General features: G+C 65.3%; 2 protein-coding genes across 20 annotated transcripts in view; both read right to left on the reverse strand.

Annotated features, from left to right (window-relative positions):
- The window catches only part of TCF3 (transcription factor 3), a 30,652-nt gene extending 14,253 nt beyond the window's left edge, over positions 1–16,399 (reverse strand). For 17 of the 19 annotated variants that reach the window (XM_059159275.1, XM_059159277.1, XM_059159283.1 and 14 more), the window contains exons 1-5: positions 16,301–16,399; positions 14,584–14,697; positions 11,449–11,521; positions 436–509; positions 149–227 (exon numbers count right to left, since the gene is read on the reverse strand). In XM_059159275.1, the coding sequence (XP_059015258.1) occupies positions 149–227; positions 436–509; positions 11,449–11,521; positions 14,584–14,655 (298 nt within the window). In that variant the 5' untranslated portion in view covers positions 14,656–14,697; positions 16,301–16,399. Of the gene's footprint in view, positions 1–148; positions 228–435; positions 510–11,448; positions 11,522–14,583; positions 15,456–15,510; positions 15,530–16,300 lie in introns of those variants that run through there. The other 2 variants (XM_059159273.1, XM_059159272.1) reach the window with 2 other exon arrangements.
- On the reverse strand, positions 3,698–7,918 carry LOC131823216 (uncharacterized). Its single transcript, XM_059159293.1, has 2 exons — positions 6,149–7,918; positions 3,698–6,105 (listed from the first exon to the last, which is right to left on the reverse strand). The coding sequence occupies exon 1, from the start codon at positions 7,477–7,479 to the stop codon at positions 6,565–6,567; it is 915 nt and encodes a 304-aa protein (XP_059015276.1). The 5' UTR covers positions 7,480–7,918; the 3' UTR covers positions 3,698–6,105; positions 6,149–6,564.
- Positions 16,400–21,794: the final 5,395 nt, after the last annotated feature.

Genomic DNA, 21,794 nt, shown 5'->3' on the forward strand with positions numbered 1-21,794 from the left:
GCCAGGACTCCCGAGCCCGCTCTCCCATGGGCAGCAGGCCACGGCCACCCACGTCCTGTGCGCCGGGGGAGCCCACCAAAGCACAGGGGCCCTGAGCTCACGCCCCACACCCTGACGACCACGGGGGCGGGGCCATGCAGGCACTCACCTCCAAGCCCGGGGCCCAGGAATGTGGATGAAGACAGGCTGCCGTGGGGCTCGCTGAAGTGCGTGCCATCCCCGTAGGTCTGTGAAGGCAGAAGCCATGAGGGGGCTGGGGACAGGGGATCCAGGAGGCAGGCATGCCGGCGAGTGCCCGAGTCAGGGCCGGCACCTACATCTCTGGGCCCAGGAGACCAGGCTGGCCTCTGCCTCCCCCATGAGCCTCAGTTTCCCATGTATTCCCCATCCCGGAGAAGGGAAACCCAGGTCTCAGGCCTCACAGAGGCTCCTTACCCGGCTGGGGTCAAAGGAGGAATTGTTCTGGTCACCAGTGGCCCAAGAGCCTGAGCTGGGCCGGTCCTCTAGCCCTGCAGGCAACAGAAGAGAGTCAGGGCACCCTCACCCCCAGCCTGCTCCCAAGCCAGCTGTGGCTCCCAGCAGTTCAGGGAGAAGCCCGGGCCCTTCCTGACCCGGCCCTGGCCCAGCCCGCCCTCACTCTGCCCCTATCTAAACTGCCAGAGGGCGCCCGGCGGGCTCAGTCAGGAAGCGCACAGCTCTCCATCTCAGGGCTATAAGTTCGATGTAAGTTCGAGTTCTACATTGGGTATAGGTGTTCCTTAAAAATAGATTTTTTTTTTCCTTAAAAATTTTATTTGTTTAGAAGACACGGAGAAAGATGCAGACGGAGACACAGAGGAGATGCAGGCTTCTAGACGCGGCGCTCGATCCTGGGGCCCTGGGATCATGACCTGAGCCGGAGGCAGACGTTCAACCAACAGAAACAGCCAGATGCCCTACCAATAAAATCTTGAAAAACAAGACAAACAGCTGCCATTTGTAGGAAGCTCCCCATACACCCTGGCACTCAGTACACCTTCAGGCCTATAGTTCAAAAAGCAATTCTACTAGCTACCTCTGCCAGCAAACTCCTACCCGTCCATCAAAGCCCCAGCCATGATGCCCATCCTGGGCCGAGCCCTCTCAGAGCCTCCTCCCTGCAGCATCTCGTTTCTCCCTCAGCCTAGCGCTGACCATGAGGAACTGGGGGCATCTGTACCAAGCTCAGTCCCTCGAGGACACCGTGAAAGCTTGGGTGTTGGCAAGTGGGGGGGTCTCTTCCTTCTGTCCCTGACAACTCAGGAGGCAGAGCCCCTCCTTTGTTAAAGTAACAACTCAGCTGCCACTACCTTCCAGGGCCAAGCTGGCAGCCCCTTCGGGGTTAAGAGGCCCCAGCGAGGAGAGGCCCATGGCGCAGCAGGAGTTGACCCACAGGGCAGAGGATCGGGTCTGAAGCTCTGGGTGGGGCAGGGTGCGACCCTTATCTCCCACCACAGTCCGGGACACCACCCAAGACTCCCCAGCCAGGAGGCACAGCGCCTTCCCAGGCCGGGCTCTACCCCATCCAGGCTCTACCCCGTCCACAGGAGGCAGCAAGACAACGCGACCTGACAAACACGTGTGGGGCCGGCCCTGGGCTCCTGCCCGCCCCAGCACCGGCCCTCTGTCCTGTTTCTCTCCTCTGGAACTGGAGGGTGAACCACCGCACTCTGCAGGCCCCAAGGCAGCCCGGGGCCGGGGGAGAGGGACCTGTCCCCAGCCCCTCGACCATGCCGTGACCCCACACAGTGGGACTCTGGGGAGGCGGCGGGAACCCTGGGGGAGAACCCTTGGGCCGGCCCACCCCCACCCCGTTCATCTTACTCGGAAACTTCTTCCGAACTTCATGCTGTTTTTTTTTTTTTTTTTTTTTCAAAGATTTTATTTATTTGACAGAGAGAAATCACAAGTAGATGGAGAGGCAGGCAGAGAGAGAGAGAGGGAAGCAGGCTCCCTGCTGAGCAGAGAGCCCGATGCGGGACTCGATCCCAGGACCCTGAGATCATGACCCGAGCCGAAGGCAGCGGCTTAACCCACTGAGCCACCCAGGCGCCCCGAACTTCATGCTGTTGCAGTGCTTCTGTGCCAGTCATCATCCCCCCAAACTAGTGTTTAATTGCTACCTGATTTGCATAATTATGCATATTAATCCATACACCTAATGAATATGCATATGCCACATTCAGATTTTATTTTCTAATCAAAAATTTCCACCGTGATTGCAGCGGGGGGGGGGGGCTGCCTTAGCGAGGCTGGGGGTGTGTGTGCACCCAGCGGGGGCTCCTGTGGTCCCAGAGTCCAGCCCGCATTTGCCACCCGGTTTGCAGAATCCGCACCAGGGAGTGGAGCAGTAGCCCATGAGGCAGGGGTGACCTTGGGCGATGCACCAGCAGCAAGAGCCTCCCCTCCCTCTACACCTCTCTCCTTCTGAAGCGGCCCCCCACAACGTGCCCCCGGAGGGGCCAGGACCCCGCCACGGTGAATAGGCAGGCCATGTGCCAAGACCACAACAGACCATGTCTGAGGGCAACTCCAACTGGGTGCCCGCAGCCTACCCGTGTGAAGGGCACCCGGCAGCCCCACAAGCTGCCGGCTTCCCTTTCTGGGGAAACCCTCACCGGCCTGGTCCCCTCGAGAAGTCAAGACTAAGGACGGCCCCTCCCCCCCACCCACTCACTGTTATTAACGCCCCCACCGGTTAGTCCTACGTTTTAATGACCATTATGAATATTCACTACATTCCTTGTTCACCTTCTAATTAGAACGGACTAACAACCAAACGCAGCCATCGGAATGCGATCCTCTCAGGCCTTTCTTCTCCAGAGAGCGTTTCTCGCGCGGCAGTGGAGGCTGCTTGGGGCAGGGGCGGGAGCGGGCCGGGCCAGGGCCGAAGGCACTCTGCGAGGGCCCACACTAGGCAGAGCCCAAGGGCTCAGCGGGGTGGGGAGAAGGAGCCGTGCACCTGCCCCAGCAGCCACAGCGGCGATGGAGGACCAGGCCACAGGTTGAGCAGCCCGCCCTCCAGGAGGCCCGTCCCCGCCCCCACAGGCCTTACCCTGAGACAAGGGGGCTCCGAGGGGCCCCCCCACAGACACCGGTGGCCCGTCCTCTGCCAGCAACTGCAGCCAGATACCACGGCAGCCCCCCCAAAGCCCCGGCACCCCCTGCGCCTCCCGCTTTCCTAGAGGGCTACCGCCATGCGAGCCATGCGACCACGCCCGCTCGTTCCCCGAACAAGGCCCCTTGTGGAGCAGCTCGGCCAACCCCAGGAGGAAGGAAGACTCCTGAAGCTGGCAATGCCGTAGGAAGCAGCCCCGACCAGGGACCAGGGACCAGAGACCAGGGCTGGGCTCACACTGTGGGGCAGGCAAAGCCCAGGTGGTGACGAGCCCGGCTCCAGGAGTGCACCTTCCCCCAGGTGCCCAGCTAGACACCCAGAGCGGCCTGCCCCCCTTCCCCCTGCCAGCCGGTCCGAGCCGGCCCTTCATGCCCACCCGTGCCATCCCTGTGTCGTCCTGCAGCAGTGTCCCCCACCAAGTGGGGTTTCCAGCCACACTCCAGACCCAGGGAATTTAAGGAAGCCCCCCCCCCACCTGCCACAAACCGTGGCTCCGCCCCCCAGCAGCCCCCGTGGTGCCGACAACCCGTCACCCCCTAATCATCCCTGAGCAGCCCCAACCCTGGAGTGGACCCCCTCCAGCCCCGCACCGCGCACACCCCGAGCTCTGCCCCGTCAGACCCCGCACCCGCAGACTCCTCGCCCTCCCCGGGGGCAGTCACCTTCCCGTGCCCTCCCAGCCCAGGGTCCTCTGGGTCTTCTCAGCATGGCCCACGCAGGGCCGGTGCCCCAGAAACACCCTTGGCAACGTCCGGGCCTCCCTCCCTCGCTGGACCTGCCCCACGGGCCCGTCTCCACGAGCGCTTCCGCGGGTCACCCTGCCTGCTGGCCCAGTCCCCGCCTCGCGCGGCTATGCGTCATTGACGTGGCCAGAGTACGTGGCAGCTGGAAAGACCTTCCGCTTCGGTGTGACTTTCAATAAACGTAAACTCAGGCGACTGTCTGTGGCCCGTGGTGGCTGTGCCGGACAGCGGGGGCCCAGAAGTGAACGACCGAAACGAAGCCACCGCTGCAGCCGCCGGCATCTTAACGCGTCGGAGAACCCCACTGGGCGGATGCTCTCGGCACTCCTTCCTCCTCTCGGTTCACCGCGCGGCCACCGGACCCCACGCAGACCAGCTCTCTCTCTGGCTCTTCCCGCTCACCATCAACCGCCCCCAAACAGCAGGCGTGCGTCAGGGAGCCCTGCCGGGGGTGGCACAAGAGGTCTGGCAGAGGGTCACAGTCACCGCCAGGGTGGACATGGGGGCAGCCCTTCCTACGCGGGGCTCTCCTCCTAGGACTTCAGGATTAACTTTTTTTTTTTTTAAGATTTATCTGAGGGAGAGCGGAGCTGAGAGACTCTGGAGCAGACGCCGTGCTGACTGTGGATCCCGATGGGGGGCTCGAGCCCACGACTCCGAGATCAGGATCTGAGCCAAAACCAGAGTCGGACGCTCATTCAGCGGAGCCTCCCAGGCGCCCCAGGGGTCGACGCTGACCTTCCTGTACCATTTCAAAACGGGTAGAGGCACACCAGGCCGTGCCCTGAGCCCTGGCTCACTCAGGCCACCCAGCCCACGTCCCCGCCCCTGTGCTTTATGCTTTGTCTTCTGTTCACACACAACAACGCTTCCCTGTCTGGTGGGCACAGCTTCAGAGTTTAGTAAGTTCTCCAGACCTGGCTGTGACCAGAACAGTGAAAAGGGTCAGAAGCAGGTTAGAGGGGGCACCCGGGTGGCTCAGTGGGTTAAAGCCTCTGCCTTCGGCTCAGGTCATGATCTCAGGGTGCTGGGATTGAGCCCCACATCGGGCTCTCTGCTCAGCGGGGAGCCTGCTTCCTCCTCTCTCTCTGCCTGCCTCTCTGCCTACTTGTGATCTCTCTCTGTCAAATAAATAAATAAAATCTTAAAAAAAAAAAAAGAAAAGAAAAGAAAAAAGAAGCGGGTTAGAGAACATCGCCAGCAGGACGCAAGAGGCAGGTGCTGGGCAGGCCCAGGACCCCGGGCACATCTGCCAGAGCGTGGGGGCAGGAAAGCAGGGGCCCCCATGCGACCCGAGAGCAAGTGGACTGGAGACGGAAGAGGAAGTGAGGAGAGGCCCCGCCCCGCCCCCTTTAAGAGTAAGAGGACCCCCAACCTGGGGTTCCCCGGGTGGCAGAGCCAGCCCCATGTAAGGCGGGTCCCACACACACGTGGTAATTCACAGAGCAACAGGGCTGCAGGGCTACGCTGCGGAGGGCCGCCTCCCTCCCGCGAACTTCAGGAAGACGACCGACCCATTTCAGGTTCAAGGGGGCCCGTGTGGAAGCCGAGTGTCGGGAAGGGAGGACCTGCCCCCAAGGTGAGCGCAGAAGCCAACCCGGGGCTTCCAGGCAAGAACGGACAGAAGACAGAGACACGCGGGGATGCCCAACGTGGACGGGGGGCCCGGATCGGGGCTGTATCTCGCAAACAGACCCCCCGAGGCGGCAGCCACCGGGCACCCTTAAGGGAGCAGACGAGACTTGAGAGAACAAGAGTAAGAAAGCGGAAAACGCAAGCCACGCGGCAGCCGCCGACACGCAGAGACTTGGGCAGCAACCGCGGCAGCGGTGCGCAGAGCGGCCACGTGGCAAGGGTGTCCCCACGCGGCGGGGACGGTCGGGGCTCCCAGAGGATGTGTAGCCCAGACCTGGCCCACCCCCACAGCCTGCGCAGCTGACGGCCCGGGGCCGAGCCCGCAGACAACCTGAGAAAAGGAGCGAGATCGTGAAGAAGGGGGCGAGAGACGCGCGTCCTGATGTTGAGGACGGCCGGGGCAGGACCCTGGGACGGCGATCCGCACACGGAGCAGCGGCGGGAGCGGGGAGAGGCCAGGTCACCTGCTCGGCCCCCCGTAACCACTGCGCCCAGACTCTCACCGAGAAACGTTCCCCCGAGGGCGATCTGTCAGGCAGAGAAGGGGCTCACCCCCCCGCTTTCCTGCAGGAAAGGGACGTCTGACGTCCCCTGGGGGCTGGGAAGGCCACATCGGGAGGTTCACACACGTTACTTAAGACCCCGAGAGAAGCCTCAGCAGGGCTGCGGACCAGCACGGACCCCCCGAGACCTGCTCCGGAAAACATGTGGCCCACGTGAGGCGGCGAGGAAGTGTACAGATGGCCGTGGCCGGGCACCTCGGGAGGCCACGCACACATGGCACGCGACGTGAGCAAGGAGTCAGACGTCCACGTCCAAGGCCCAGTCGGGGCGGGGGGGGGCTTCTCAGAGGACAGGCCCGACGGAGACAGCCTCGCCGACCTGAGCTCCGGGAGTCCTGAAACCCAGCACCCCACCCCCCGCACACACAAGCCCTCGGGGGTGTGCAGGGAGCACCTCGGGGCCGCAGCTCTGCACTCTTGACCACAACACGAGATGGACAGACGCTGGGCCCCTCCTAGGAATCAGGACTCTCCGAAGGAACGTGACTCAGGGAGAACGCTCTTTAAAAAGAAGCATCAAGTATCTCGAAAACACAATGGATGGCCACGTGACCACGGCCACGGCCCCCAAGAACACAACGGGACAGAAACACGGGCCCCGCGACACCAGCCCTGAGCGGCCAGGGTCAAACACAAACCACCACCACAAGCTGGACAGGAGCCGGGGAGAGAGGAGCAGCAGGGTGAATGCGCGCCGGTGCGGCCAGACGCCTGCTCCGCGGTTCCCCGGAACGACCGTGAGCGCGAGAGAGATGGAGGCAGCGGAGCCTCGGACAGAGAACAGAGAGGGAAAACCGCCAGACGCAGAATCGAGGCGTGGACTCTGCCTCCCGACAAACAGGGACAGGGGACTCCGGAAGCCGCGTAAGCCGCCGCCGGCCACGTCACCATGTGTCCCGACCGAGGGTTTTCTCCGCAGAGCACGCCGGAGTCGGAAAGAGGCGCAGACAAAATCGCGACAGGCCGCGTCACTGCAGGGAGGAAGGGGCTCGGACGTGAACGGGGAGGCAGGCCGGGTCCCCCACGCCAGACACCGTTCCCCAGAACCGGGTCCAGAGTGTGCAGAGGTCGCCCACAGAAGCCCCTGGCCACGCAACTTGGGACCACGGGCACAGGCCGGGCCGGAGTGGGCCGGTCCTGGGGACAGTGCCAGGGTGCAGCGGTGAAGGAAAGCGGAGACACGCTTCTCGGGGACACCACGTGGGACCCGAGGGAAGGGCCCCGGGTGTGATACACGCACACCTACGGCAGGAGGGACCTCCAGGCGACCACGGCGTCCTGCTGGGGGCTGGGAAGGCAGCAGGACCACACTGGCCTTGCTGACGGTTCTGACAAGCCCAGGAGCACACACCTGCGGTTCTGGAAACCCCGGCCACCGCGCAAAGGCACACGGCGTCTGCATGGGACAGGGGAGGTGAGGAGCCCAAGGATGGCTGGACAGGTCAGCTGGAAAACCAAGCCAGGGGACGAACACGAACAGGGAAGGGATGTCAGGAGGCCAGCAGGACGGAGAAGGCCCCGGACCACGGCATCCTCACTGGAGGCTGCGGGACAGAACAGAACAGAACCGTAGAAAAGCCAAGGGCCTTGAACCTCAGTTTCCATAGTTTCTCCTCGAAACCACACAGGTCAAGACAAAAAACCTGAGCAAACAGGGAAAACCGGGTTCTGGCCTCAGGAAACGTGCGGTGGAGACAGACGGTTCCTCCCGAGGTCAGCGGCGCAGACACCCTGACACACCCCTACAGGGTCTGCCTCTAGGGAGGGACCGTAGTGAGCCTGCGCCCAGACCACAGCCCAGAAGCCCACGTCGGAACGGCTGGGGGGACCCGTGCGGGGGACCCCGTGAAAGGATGATGCGGGCAGGAGCAGGACCGGCCGCGCGGCCCCCCGGGAGCCGAGGCAGGAGCAGGACCGGCCGCGCGGCCCCCCGGGAGCCGAGGCAGGAGCAGGACCGGCCGCGCGGCCCCCCGGGAGCCGAGGCAGGAGCAGGACCGGCCACCTGGCCCCCTAGGAGACGCCCCCACCCCAAGGCGGATACGGACACAACCCTGTTGTAACCCCGTTGTCACGCGGACGCTGCTTCCCGGCGCTCTCCCCTCCCTGCCCCGCGCAGCTCGGCCGGAGCCGTCCGATTCGGTCCGCGGTCACACGCACCCAGCAATCCCGACATCTCCCGGCGCTCAGGTTCCTTACTTTGTTCTGGTCTTTGGCCCTTTCTTCCTGGTTCTACGGCCCCGTTCTCCCGGGGTACGGCTCGCACTCAAGTGTCTTCTCCTCCCATGTTAAGAGGTTTCCCCGGTGGCCACCGCAGCGGGAGCGGCCTCTCACGGACACGGCTATCTAGCGAGGACGGGGTCCCCACGAGCCCCGGTTTCAGGCCTGCTCCCCGCCGCGCCGAGAGCTCAGTGCAGCCCCCCGGAGAACGCGTCGCGCGCACTCGGCCGGGAACGGCCGCCCACACGACGGGGATGGCTCCTCCGCCGTCTCTTCCCACCCCTCCTCACCCCTCGGCCTCGGGTAATAGGCAGCAGCGGCCCTCGAGAGCCTCCCACCTGTGCCGCCGAACGAGCAGCGTCCTGGGACTCCCGGGGGCTCTCCGGCGCGGCCCCAAGGCCAGGATGCCACAAGCAGAAAGTCCGACAGCGTAAACGTGTCATCTAGGAAACGTCAGGACTAACTAAAAACCTCATCTTTAGTGAGTCACAAATGAAATCGGGAAACAGGCCACAGCACAGATCGCAACAGACGAGCACCTTCCGAGGGGAGGAGCCGCGGCCGGGAGCGGCGGCAGAGCGCGGCCGGAGCAGCCGGGCTTAGCCCGGACGGTCAGGAGCGACAGCATGATCCTCTCGCTCACTCTCCGCCCTGTGAGGACGCGGGACCCTCACGACCCAGGGTCGGTGCCTGGAACGCGGAGCTCGGCGCGAGCGGTGACAGCACAGGAAGATACCGCCGACACCCGCGACGGGCGTCCCGAGAGCCCTGGTCAGCGCGAGGAACCGATCTCGGAAGGTCCCGCGGTCTCGCGTGGTTTCAGTGTCCTCGATGTTCTCAACTGGACAAAACGCCAGAGCTGCAGAACAGTGGGTCAGCGGCCGCTGGGCTGAAGGGCGGCAGGCGGGTGTGACTGAGGTGGCAGGCAGGGACAGGTCGGCACCTGGACCGTGGTCATGCGCTGATGGCGCCCCGGCCGGGAGACAAGCGTGTAGACCCCCCAACACACAAGCAGCGCGAGCCGTGTGGAGTGCACACGGGACAGAGATCTGAACCACATCTGGACTCTACCAAGGTCGGCTCCCAGGCTATGGGTGCGGGTCACGGCTGGGGGAGGGGTGCCCTTGACCACCTTCTACGGGTCTCTTCCTGGCAATCCAGGACGAGTCCAAAGACGACGGTCAACTCCAAAGAGGGGCCGGGAGTAGGGGTGCATTTGCTCAAGACAGTAACGAAAACTCATCAGAACAGACCTCACGGCTAACGAACTTTTGAAAAGGTGTCCGCCCACAACGAGTGACCTAAATGCCCCCAGAAATGGCACAGTCCTTGTCACCCGCCCAGCAGGAGGAGACGCGCAACAACCTGCACCAGAGAAGGCGCTGGGCCCGAGAGGTACGCTCGCGGGACTGACCTCCACGGGACCCCCGCCCGGCCCTGGCTGACTGGGTCGTCAATGGAGTCCTGAGCGGAGGGATTTCACCCCTAGCACGCCCTTTGTTCGCACTTCTAACGAGAAAGCTGCAGAGACGCGTGTCCTCTGCCCGTCTGTGCGTGGCGACTGGTGTCCAGTGGCCTCGGACCCCACAGTCCCTGGCAGACGACACACTGTCACCCGGCTCTGAGCCTCATGGTCTCCAGAGCGCACACACCAGAAAGCTTCGTCCTCTGAAGCATTCCCCGACCCAGGTGCAAACCGGGAAACCTCCGGTGTGCACGGTTCCGGGTCCCACACCCCACCACTGGAGCAGAAGGCCAGGCAGATCCCCCACGCCGCCCGCGGAGCTGCGGCCCACGCCCGGGGAGCTCGCACGAAGAGAACAGGCTGACTTGGGGACGGGACGGAGACCAGGACGCGTGAGGCCAGCCGGCCCAGAGGATGCACAAGGCTGGCGGGGCCCAGGAGCTCCCGGGACCCCCGGGGGAGCTTCCGGGGCCCACCTGCCGAGGACCAGCCCCACCAGGCAGAAGGGGGGGGACGCGAGCTCAGAGCAGGGAGAACCCATGAAGGGCCAAGCCCACGCCCGAGCCTGCGACCTCACGGCAGGGCCAGGGGGGCTCCTCCAGGATGCGCCCACCTCCAGCTTCCGAAGCCCTCACAGCCGCGGGCTCGCTGAAGCACCTGGCGGGCGGCAGACACGTGTCCTTTTACAGATGAGGAAACTGGCTCGCGGGCCTGCCGCGTGACTCAGGCGACACAGTGTCTCCTGCCTGGGGGGGCCCTTCAGCTCCGGTCCTTGGGTTCCCGGTCCCACGTCCCCAGCCACGCCAGGCTTGGGCTAGTGCTGACGACTCCAACGGATCTGGGTGAGGAGTCTCCGGCTGCAGACCCAGAGCAGGGGCCTCCCAGAGTGGAACCAGCACACCCTGTCCCCATCCCAAGTGGCCAGGGCAGGGCCGCGAACGGCACCTCCCCCAGGAGCTGTGGCTTTGACTCGGGCTGCCGGCCCCAAGTGGGCACTGGAGGAGGGAAGATCACCGGGGCAGACGCTCGGGGGAGACCAGGGAACGCCTGCGCCATCTCCTCCAAGGAGACCCCGGGCCTGACCCTCTGCCCAAGCCAGACAAAGGGTAGCACCCCAGCTCCTGGGAGGTATTTCTGGGGGACGCAGCAGGACGGCCTGTGGGGATTTCCACAGCTCAGAGACGACTCGGTCCGCCTGCAGCCACTTCCTCAGGCACAGGGGGGCCGGCATGCAGAGGAGAGCGGACACGACACAACGTCCCTCCCCTTGTGGGGGTGTCTGAACACAACCCACCCCTGAAAACCCCTCCTCCCCCAGCCAGAACACACGAGATACCCTGGGGACTTCTAAACAACTCCCAGACAAACCCTTCTGTCCCAAATCCCAGAGTCACGGAGGGGGGCTCCCACACCCCCGGGGTAAAAGCCAAGACCCCAAGGCCCTGCAGGACCTTCCTCGCACCCCCTGCCCTCCCTACCCGCAGTCCCTCCGCTGCTCCTCCGACTCGCCCGCACCCGCTCTGCTCCAGGCCCTCGCACAGGCTGTGCCCCTCGCCCTGAACCCCTCACATGGCTCTGCTCAAACAGCACCTCCTTGTAGACGGTCCCCAACCACCTCCGCTTTGCGACTCCCTCCCCCCGCCCTGCTACCTGACCAGCCACCTGCTGCCCTGAGCCACAGGGTCCTACCTGAGCCTCCAAACTGGGCGCCGGCCAGGGAGGTGGGCCGGCCCTTGCCGTGGGCCGCTGGCAGGGGGAACATCTGTAGGGAGAGAGAGAGGAGTGTGGGGTCAGGACACAGCTCTGCCTAGGGGCCCGTCTCATGGGAGACCCCAGGCAGGAAAAGCAGAGAAGGGGCCACACGGCACGCAAGGGAGCCCAGCCCGCTGCCGGCAGCGTTGCTGAACTGGCGGCTCTTGATCTTGGGGACACGAGTGTGAGCCGCACACCGGGTGCAGAACTTACTTAAGTGGAACACAAGAACCAACTCTGCTGTTCGCAGCCGAGTAGCCGCTGTCAGCCCTGGAAACCTTCTACCTGAGCTCAGAAGCCAAATGACATCTTCCTTAAGTTCCAGCTTTAAAAAACTAGAGCCCTGCTCCGGGGGCCGGCAACAGGGGGACTGTGCACAAGCCCCTCGCGGGGCCAGAACCCCCGTCCCGCGCCCCGGACCCTGAGTGGCAGCTGTGGCGAGGCCAGGCCGCCCAGCGGCTGGGATGTGAGGAGGCTGACCGGGGTCAAGCGGCCCCACGTGCCACGTCCTGTATTCCCCGGCTGCCTGGACACCCGCATCACACCTGCCCCTCAGGAGAAATGGCGGCCTGGAACCCCAGGAAGCTGGAGGCACCTGGGAAAGGCGGTGCCACCCCCACAGGTGACCGGGAGGCCGTCCTAATCCTGAGTGCTGTGTGGACCAGCCCCGCCCCCTCAGTTTACCCAAACGCACTGTGTTAAGCCCCTCAGGATTAAACAGCTTCGCGGCATTAGCCAAGAAAACCCAACACTAACGAACCCTTTTGTCACACAAGACAAAATACACCCGGGCCCTACCCCCAGAGTCCAGGCTTAGATTCCAGCTAGGGTGGCTACGATCGGGGCCGGGGGCTCCCTGAGGAGCTGCTCACACCCCCAGCCCCCACCACCACCCAACTGAGGACACGGACCCAGCGTCACCAGCCCTGGGACAGTCCCAGGACGGGGAACCATGTCCCCACGCCCCGTCCTACAGGCCACGTGCTCACCCGGCCGCGGCAGGCCAGGCAGCAGGGGCTCATGGGAGGCGGGGAGCCCGGCGGGAGGCAGGTTCTCACTGGGTCTGCACCCCTGCTTGGGGCGTGGCTGTGCTCGCTCAACTGGCCCAGCCTCCCCAGGGCCCTACTCTCCCCCGTGGGGTCCTGGCCCACGGGGGCAGCAGAGGCCTGCACCGAGGGAGGGGCTGGCCGAGCAAGCAGAAGCCACTGGACCCCAGGCCTGGGGGTCGGGAGCCAAGCCCCTGGGCGTGGGAGGGCCGCATTCCAAGTCTTTGTTTTGTGCCCTAGGGTACCAGGGGCTGTGCTGACCTGGCATTGGCCACCAGGGGCACTGGGCCCTGTCAGTCCCCACACGCCCGCTCGTACCCTGCAACATCCGCCTTCTCTTCTCCGAGAGAGACCCAGGGCCCTGACCACATGGCACACTGAAAGCCAGTCCTGCAGGTGCCCTCCGCGCCCCAACGAGCCTCCTCTCCCCCCTCGGAGAGTTCAGGGCCCGGCAGCCCGTAGCACCGCGGCCGAGCTGTTCCCTTGCGCTGTCCCGACAGCGTCGTCTCCTGCACAGGAACCGGACCCAGCGAGCGCTACCCCTCCTAGCCCTCCTCAGCCTCACGCCAAGCTGATGAGAAAACAAATGCACCGGGTTTCTCCGGGGCAGGTGCGAGGGAGCCGCTAAGGAAGGACCGCAGGGGCGGCCAAGCTCTCGGCACCCCGGGACCGGACCAGGCCTCTCCCCTCGGGGCGGCCAAGCTCTCGGCACCCCGGGACCGGACCAGGCCTCTCCCCTCGGGGCGGCCAAGCTCTCGGCACCCCGGGACCGGACCAGGCCTCTCTCCTCGTGACCAGAACAGGGAATGGAAATGCAGCTCTGGGTGCGCCCTGAGAGAAGACACAGGGCACCTTACCCCTCGGCCTCTATTTCCTCATCTGCGAAGTGGGTTTGCAGTTGGGGCAGAGGAGACGTTCGGACGCACCAGAAAGGCGGCGCAGGGGAACGAGGGTTCAAAGCTCTTGGCAAAAAGAAGGGAAGGGGCCCAGCCCGGCCCTACCCGGTGCCACCCCCCCCCAAGGCCCCAATCTGTTCCAGCTCAGTAGCCCATGACCTGTCCGTTTAACAAGAAAACAAGTGAGCCGCACTCTGGGTTACTCAGCCGGGGAAGCAAAAATAAAACGGAGCTTAAAAATGGCTCAGAAATACCAGTGTGGCCCTTCCGGAGCCGGAGCCCGCTGTCCGGGGGGCTGTTTTTTTCCACAGGACGGCTGGTATTGTTTCGGTTTGGGGACTTTTGTTTTCGACAGGCCTCGGTGGCCTGAGCCGCCTCCTGGTGGGGGGTGAACTTCAGACTGAAAGCACCCTCCCCCCAAACGTTTCGGATCCCAAGAGCACTTCTTGGCGGAGGAGCCAGAGCGGGACTTGGGGAAGTGTTTGTAGCAGGCTGCAGGCACCCCGAGGGCACATGGACCACCGCACGCTGGTGGCAGATGACCCACTGTACAGATGAGCACACTGAGGCTGCTGCTTCCACCCCCCCGGCCCGGCTGAGCTGCCTGAGAGCCCTGTCCCAAGAGCTCTGTCCAGCCAGACGGGAGCCACGCGCTGCGAGGCCCCTGGAGCCACGGGAGGGACAGTGGCAGCTCCCACCCGCCTGGAGACGCCCACACTCCCGAGACCTGCCACGGCCTCCTGCCTGGGCCCCCTGGCTCCTGACCACCCGTCACGCCAGCCGCCGTGTGGCTGAGTCACTGAGGAGGGGACCCTCGCTGGCCACGCTCTCTGCCCCACCCACACTGATCACCTCAGCTCTGGGTGGGTTTTTTCTCCTTCCTCCTTACCCCCACGCCAACGCGTAACCCTGCTCACATCCACTTTCCAGATCAGGAGGCCAAGGCCACTGCTGGCCCACAGCCCACGTGCCCCACTGCACCCCAAATCCTCCAGCCCCTACCCACCAGGACCCTTCTAGCCAACCAAGTCTGAGGTCTGGCTCTGGGCTGTTGGGGTATTTCTGGCAGATGCTTCTGCCCCAGGAAGCCTGGGGATGCAGGCTGGCACCCAGGTGGGGCCCCGGCTTACCATGCTGAAGTCCAGGAGGTCACTGAGTTCCTTGTCTGTGCCCACGGGCGCCATCCTTTGTGGCTGGTTCATCCTCTGGAGCTCAGAGGAGGCACCTCAGGCCTAGAGACGGCCCTGCAGAGAAGGGGACGGGCACACCGGGAGACAGAGAGCAAAGAAGAGGTCTGAGTGATGGTGGCTGACGGCGGACAGATGAGAGCCCTTCTACCGGCCCTGAGGGCTTGGGTCTTCCCAGAAGGAGCCCCTTCCTGACCCTGCAGGTGGGGGCAGAGCTGCCAGGACTCCCTGCTTTGGGCCCCTGGAGACCTCACCCAGAGCCCTCAGGGAGTTTGAACACGGGGGGGGGGGGGGGGGGTCCGCAAATACACATTCCCTAAAGCCCTTCCAGACCCCCAAGGAGTCAGATTGCACGTTTCAAACGGGATGCAGAGTGGGAGTGGTCCCTTCTCCCCCCACCTCTCCTTCCCAACAGCAGCCCCCCCAGGCGTGCCACCGCCACGGAGGAGGGACGGCAGCCCAGGCCCCACCGCACGGGAAATGTCGTGACCCCCGCCCCCCAACAGCTGTCCCAGGCTGTTGAAAGCCAGGTCGCCCCAAAATTCAAAGCTAAAAACAAGCTTCAGTGAAAAAGGCTCAACGGTCTTCCCGAGTCCGAAGGGAAGGGAGGCGGCCGGCGCAGGGCCCTGCCCTCTAAGCTCCGCGCCACCCCTCCCCTCCCCCCGCAGAGAAAACCACCCAGCGCGGATCGCAGAAAACCGCCCCCGGCTCGCTTTATTGTCACGATGTATCCGGGAATTATTTTCGAGCAACTTTGAAAACATCCCTCGCGCGCCGCTCCGGGGCGGGCTGGGGTGTCCCCGAAGCAGGGCTTCCCCGACCCGGCCGCAGGCGCCTCCGTTCCCGAGCGCGGGTGGAGGCGAGGCTCACCTGCCGCCCCTTCCCCCGGGGAGGCGGAGCGCAGCCGAGCGCGCACCTCCCGCCGGCCCGGGCTCCGCGGCGGCGGCGGCCCCCTCCCACGCGGGGGCTGCGGGGCGCGGGGCGACCCAGGGCCAGGCCCGAGGAGCCCCCGCTCGCGCGGCCAGCCCGGGCCGGGGGGTGGGGGCCGCGGCCGGCGCCCCTCCCCCGGCGGGCGAGCGAGGCTGACTTCGAGGGGCCCAGAACCGCACTTTCTGGCGGGGCGGCCGAGCCCGACGCCGGGGCGGCCCGGGGCGGGGGAGGGGGCGCCCGCCGCGGGAGTAGGGGGCGGCGCTGCGAGCGGCCGCCCCGGACCCCCCCGCACCCCCGCCCGCCGCGGCCGGGGCAGGCGGCGGCCCGGGAGCCTTTGAAGCCGGCCGGCCGCCGCCGCCGCCCGGGGCCGCGCTAACGCGCAGCAGATGTTCGCGCCCCGGCCCCCGCCGGCCGGCCCCCACCTGCGCCCGCGGCCGCGCCGCCGCACCTTCCCCGCCAGACAAAAGGACGCTCCCCGCCCCCTCCGAACTCGGCGCCCGCGGAGGGGCCCCCGCCCGCGCCCCGCCCGCCCGCCCGCCGCGCCGCAAAGTTTCGCCAAGTGCGGCCCGGCGGGCGGGGGGCGCGGAAAGTTGGAGAACAATGACGCCCGGGCCGCGGCGGGGCGCCCCCCGGACGGCGCCCCCGCCCCGAGGTCCCGGCCCGCGGCCGCGGGGGAGGGGGCGGGCCGACCTCGCACAAAGCCGCGGGCGCCGGCGTCCGGCGTGCTCACCTGCTCGGCGCGGCCGGGCCCGCAGCGCGCGGGGGGCGGCGGCATGAACGGCCCCCCCCGGACAAAGGGGCGTCGCGCCGGGCCCCCGAGGGTCGCGCGTGGGCGGCGGCGGCGGCGGCGCGTGGCCCGGCCTTCCCCCCGCGGCCCGCCCCGCGGGGCCCGTGCGCGGCCGGGGCGCTGGCGGAGGCGGCGTGTGCGGAGCTCGCGCTGCCCGCCGCCCGCGTCGCTGGGCTCGGTCCGGCCCGCTACGCCCGCGGCCGCCGCCGCTGCCTCATCTTCCTGCGGCGGGAGACATGTTCCGCCCCCCGCCCCGCGCGCCGCCCCGCCCCCAACAGGCTCCGCCCCGCGCGTCGCCCCGCCCCGCGCGCCGTGCGGCGCCGCCGCGGATCCCTCCGCCGCCGCCCGCTCGCGGACCGCGCGGCTCGTCTTCCTGCGCGCCCGCGGGAAGCGGCGCGGGTCTCGTGGAAACTGTGGCCTGGGAGCAGGGGGCGCCGGCTTAGGGCGCGGGGAGGGGGCCGGGACTATCTTCCAGCGCGGAGGCGCACGCTGGTTAGCAACGCACTCGTGACGCAAGGAGGCAGAGACCGTGAGACGGAAAGATAAGGCTGGACAGCGGTGGCCAATCGAAGGGTGCGACCGTTTGATTGGCGTGACCGGCGGCCACTCGCGATGCGGCCCCGCCCCCGCCACGCCTCCTCCGCGAAGTCCGGCGAAGAAAGAGGTGGGACTCTCGGGGCGTTAGTCCCGGAGGAGCGATGGGGGAGGGCTTTGCGGTTTTATTGTCAGGTGTGCGTGCCCGCCCGCGCGGCCTCTCGGAGGAGGTCGAGTCTCAGTTCCTGGGACTGGCCCCCGGTGCTGGGTGGTGAGAGCGGGCATGTGCGCGTTTGCAGGCACCGCGGAAGCCGGCGCCGTTTCAGGGTCCGAGAGGCCCCCGCGCAGCCCGCCCTGTGCCTCTGACTTGCTGGTTGCTTTCTCCTACCCGAGTCTCGGCTTGCTCCCCCGCAGTCTGGACCTGCGCCTGGGCAGGGCTGAGGCAGGACCCAGCCTTCCGATGGTCAGTGGTCTGTTTCCTTCGACGTCCGACCTTCCCACATCCCACGTCCTCAAACCGCACAGAAGGGAATAATCGAATTACAAGTGAAGGCAACGAAAATACCGGAGTTTTAGGGCGCCTGGGTGGCTCAGTCCCTTAAGCCTCTGCCTTTGGCTCAGGTCATGGTCCCCGGGATCGTGGGATCGAGCCCCGCTTCGGACTCGCTGCTCGGCCGGACTCTTCTCCTTCTTCCTCTGCCTCTGCTCATTCTCTCTCTCTCTCGAATAAATAAAATCTGGGGGGAAGAGAGAGAGAAGAGAGAAAGAAGGAAAATGCCACCATCTGTCGTGGTTTCCTGTGTCCCCAGAAAGCCATCTCCCTCTAGGCCTGGGAAGAGGTCACCATCTTCCTGACACACTAGACTCTGGCCACCAGGTTCTCTTGGTGTTTTAGAACCTGCCAGGCTCATTCTCCCCTCCAGGCTGTTGTCCTTGCTGTGCCCTCTGCCCGGAATGCTTTTCCACTCATACCTGGAAACCCCAAATCACCCTAGTTCAGTGCTACCCCCAACCCAGGAAGCAAAGTGGTGGTCTAGGGTGAGGAGTGAGCGGAGAAGACTAAGGAGGGGCCAGAGGGCTCGGGGCCGCCCAACAAAGGGCCCCCCTGCTGCACCCAGAGTAGGCTGACCCTCACCCTGACCCCTTCTGGCTCAGAGAATTCCTCTGTGCTGCATACCTGGAGAGCAGGTGTGGGTCTTGGGGCCTGGGTTCGAATTCCTCATTCCTTCCCGCCTCGCTGTGGCCTCGTGCAAATTCATGACACCCTCCGGGCCTCCGTTTCTGTGTCAAGAACACGGAAGGCCCAGCGATGGCTACAGAGTCGGTGCCCATGGCTTGACCCTTCCTCCCTCAGCCTCTCCCCACTGATGGACTCGTGTCCCTGGTGGCACAAAGGCCCCTTCAGTCCCCAGCCGTTCCCTGTGGCCCAACCGTGACACTACAGGTCTAGACACGCTCCAGCTTCCCCCCAGCCTGGGGAGGTTTCTGAAGGAACAGGCTGGAGCCCAGGCCTCTCAGGGCCCCCAGCCTCACGTAGACCGTGTAAACAGCAGCCCAGAGCCACGGTGCCTAAAGAGGCCTCCACAAACGCACGGGCCGCACGGCTGTTGACGACCAGCTGTGTGCCTTGCTTGGCGCAGACGCTGGGCCAGTGGCATCTGTGACCACCCCATGTCTGCCCTCCAGATGGGCCATCCGAGGCCCCCCTTTTGCATCCATACGTGTGGCTGTCAGGTCCCCATGACCGAGAGATTAGACCCATTGTACAGATGAAGAAACTGAGGCTTAGAAAGGCCCTCCCTGTATCCAGGGCGCCCCAGGGCTCACACCTGCCAGGAGGGCCTCCTGCTACCCATAGGTCACCACTGTCCTCCCTGGGGAGGCCCAGCCTGGACTGAGTCACTGGGTGGAGCCACCCGTGGGGGCCCCCGCATGCCTGCCACCTCTGCCCAGCCCCGAGGCCTGGGTGAGCCCCACAAGGCCCTGGCATGGGGACAGACTGCCCGTGGCAGGTGCCAGGGGCCCCTTGAGGCCGGCCCACAGCCCGCCCACCCCCGCCTGCCTGCTTGCCTATGGCCTTTGTTCTCATCTGGGTGCTGCCTGCCCGCTTGGCCTGGGCAGGAGCCCTAGTCGGACCCCCCACTTGCTTCCTCCTTCCACACAAGCCACCCCTGTGCCCTGGCCCCGGGGTTAGGGACCCCATGTGCGGGAGAGAAACCCATTTCTGCTTGGAACGACGAATGCCAAGAGCAGATTCTCGCCAGTGGTGGTGGTGATGGGGGGAGATGAGAGACAGAACACAGACGAGGGGCGGGGGGGACGGAAGCTTCCGGAAGACACAGTCAGGTGTGCAGGCCAGGCTTGTCTGCCCAGAGAGGATGGAACAGAATCTCGGATCCTGGGGCCGTCTCCGGACATCTGTTTCCATTTGTCTGCAACATGGGAATGTTCCCTTGGGGTGCGAGCAGAGCCCCCCCCAACACGCACCGCTCCTCCCTGCTGGGCGGGGCTGGGACATTTCCCTGTCCCCAGCCCGCGCCCCGCGGGGGAGAATGACGCCTCTGGAGCTGGGGGCTTCTTAGTCCCTGCGGCCCCCGCGGAGGGGCCTGACCCAGACCCGCACGCTCCCCGCTCCCCGGGGTGCTGGGGCTCATTTGTTCATTCCTTCATTCACTCTCCCTGGCTCCCGGGAGCGAGGGGTCTCGAGGTCATGCTGGATATGGGCTGCTGCCTCGCCAGTGGGAGGCAGGGCGGAAGCGGCAGCCGCACCACCGGCCCCTCCGGCTTGTCTGTCCCTCACAGCTCTAAGCACAAGGGAAGGGGACCTGGCGGTGACCGACCCCTGCCCATCCACCCCAGCCGTGTCCCGGGGAGCCAGGGGGCCGGGAGAGCTGGGAAACGCGCAGAGAGCAGCCAGCCCCCCAGCCTTGTGCCCCCCTTGCGCCCGGGACCAGACGAAGAGGCAGAAGGCTCTGATGTGCTCTCGCAGGACCCGGACCTCTGTGGGGTGGGTCCCCGGGGCAGGGACACTGGGTGTGACCAGAGGATGAGAAAAGCCAGTGGGGGAAGTGTGGGGACAGGGCCCGGGAAGCAGGACTGCACACGGTGTATCTGGTGTATTTAAGGGGACTTCGAGGCACGAGGCCTAAACCCGGGGAAGTGGAAGGGAAGGGAGCCAAGTCGGGGGTGGGGTCAGGTCTCGGAGGCGGGGACACTAGGGAGCCCTGGCCGGGACTTGAGCCGGAGAGGGGTGTGGTCCGTAGGGCTGCTGTGCGGAGGAGTGCTGGGGGGGGGGGGGGATAGATATCGTTTCTAATAGAGAGAGAGAGAGAGAGAGAGAGAGAGAGAGGCGGGCTGGCCCCGGGAGATGAGGAGCACGTTTGAGGGGGATTTGAGGGGGACCAGAGCGCGTTTGAGGGATCGGTTTGAGGGGGACCGGAGGCTTGCGAGGGGTGCAGGCATGAGGAGACAGCCACCCGTTAGGGCTGGGGGCAGTAACAGTGTTGCGCTTCTCCCAGCAGGGATGTCTTAGGGCTGGGGCAGGAATGAACGGCCCACAGAAAGGCCCTTTCCCGCCCAGGCCCTATAGGGCAGAGCGCCCTGGCTGGACAGTCGTGGACCAGGGGCAGCAAGTGGGCAGGTGAAGTGCTGACCCGGGCTGAACCCCGACCCTGGACTGAACCCTGCGCCCGGGCCGAGCTCCCAGCTATGGACCAAACCCTCTTTCCACCTGGGCCCTCCACTTGCCTTGTGCCCGGCCACCCACAGGACCAGTGCCACCTGCCCAGGGCGGCCCTTCCCCCTCCTGGCCCAGTGCCTGGAGCTCCTGACTCAGGGGCCCCCAGGGCCCGTCCCGCCACATTCCGGGGTGGCCTGTGCAAACACAGGGTGCCTCCCCACAGCCCCCATGGCATTGTGTGCCCTAGTTCCCAGAGCGGGGGGTTGTGGGCGGGGGACAGGGAGCCCGGCCGGGTCCCCGCCGCCTGCCCACGCACCCACCCACGGGGCATCCTCACTGACCTGTGCCCGTGGCGGCCCGGGGTGCTTCTGCCAACCTCACCACTCCAAGGGCAATCCTTGTCTCCTGGAACTGTTCGTGCCCCTGAGCTTTGCAAATGAGCCAACGCAAATCACCCCCACTGCTCCAGTGGGGAAATTGAGTCTCGGGACCCCGCCCCATTCCCCTTCCTACTGCTCCTCAAACACCTGTGCCCTGGCCATGTGCCTGGCTATCTACTCCTCATCCTTCGTTAGCTCTCAGCTCAGGGTCCACCTCCTCCAGGAAGCCTCCCTGGTCTCCAGAGCTCTCCAGATGCTCCCCAAGTCTTGGAGCCTCTCTTGCCTTCTGTTGTTTCCGGTTACCCCACTGTTCACCAGTTCAGGTCCCCCAAGGGCAGGGAGTGGGCTTTTCTTACTCTGTGAGGCGTGGTACGCATTAGGTGCCCAGAGGCTGGGCGGGTGGCAGTGAAGACAGAGGCAGCTTGGTGCCGAGGGCTCCTGGTTCTTAAGGCCAGGTTTGGGGGCCTGAGAGATGTGATCTTGGGGAAGAAACGAGCAGGAACCACTGGGCCTGCCTTGCCAACAGAACTAGGTTCAAATCTTAGCTCCACCATGTTGTGACTATACATCTCGGGCAGAGGCTGCCCCCCTCGGGCCTTAGTGTCCCCTTCCGAAAATCAGGGCTGGGGCTGGCCATCTTCCCTGTGCCTGTCATATTGGATCTCACTTTGGCCCTGGGAGGTGGGGACCATTATAAGGCCCATTTTGCAGATGGAGAAACTAAGGCTTAGAGGGATACACTGATCTGACCAAAGCGACATTAAGGGTTCAATGCCCAGGACTGGCTGAGGGAGAGTGGCTGGGTAGGTGTTTACTCCTGTTCATTTTTTTTTTTAAAGATTTT

The sequence above is a fragment of the Mustela lutreola genome, chromosome 2 (genome assembly GCF_030435805.1).
Source record: "Mustela lutreola isolate mMusLut2 chromosome 2, mMusLut2.pri, whole genome shotgun sequence".
Lineage (NCBI taxonomy): Eukaryota > Metazoa > Chordata > Mammalia > Carnivora > Mustelidae > Mustela > Mustela lutreola.

Bases quoted from the DNA above. Each gene is read 5' to 3' on its own strand.
- LOC131823216 (XM_059159293.1), bottom strand. From the start codon at position 7,479: ATGCAGACGCCGTGTGCCTTTGCGCGGTGGCCGGGGTTTCCAGAACCG.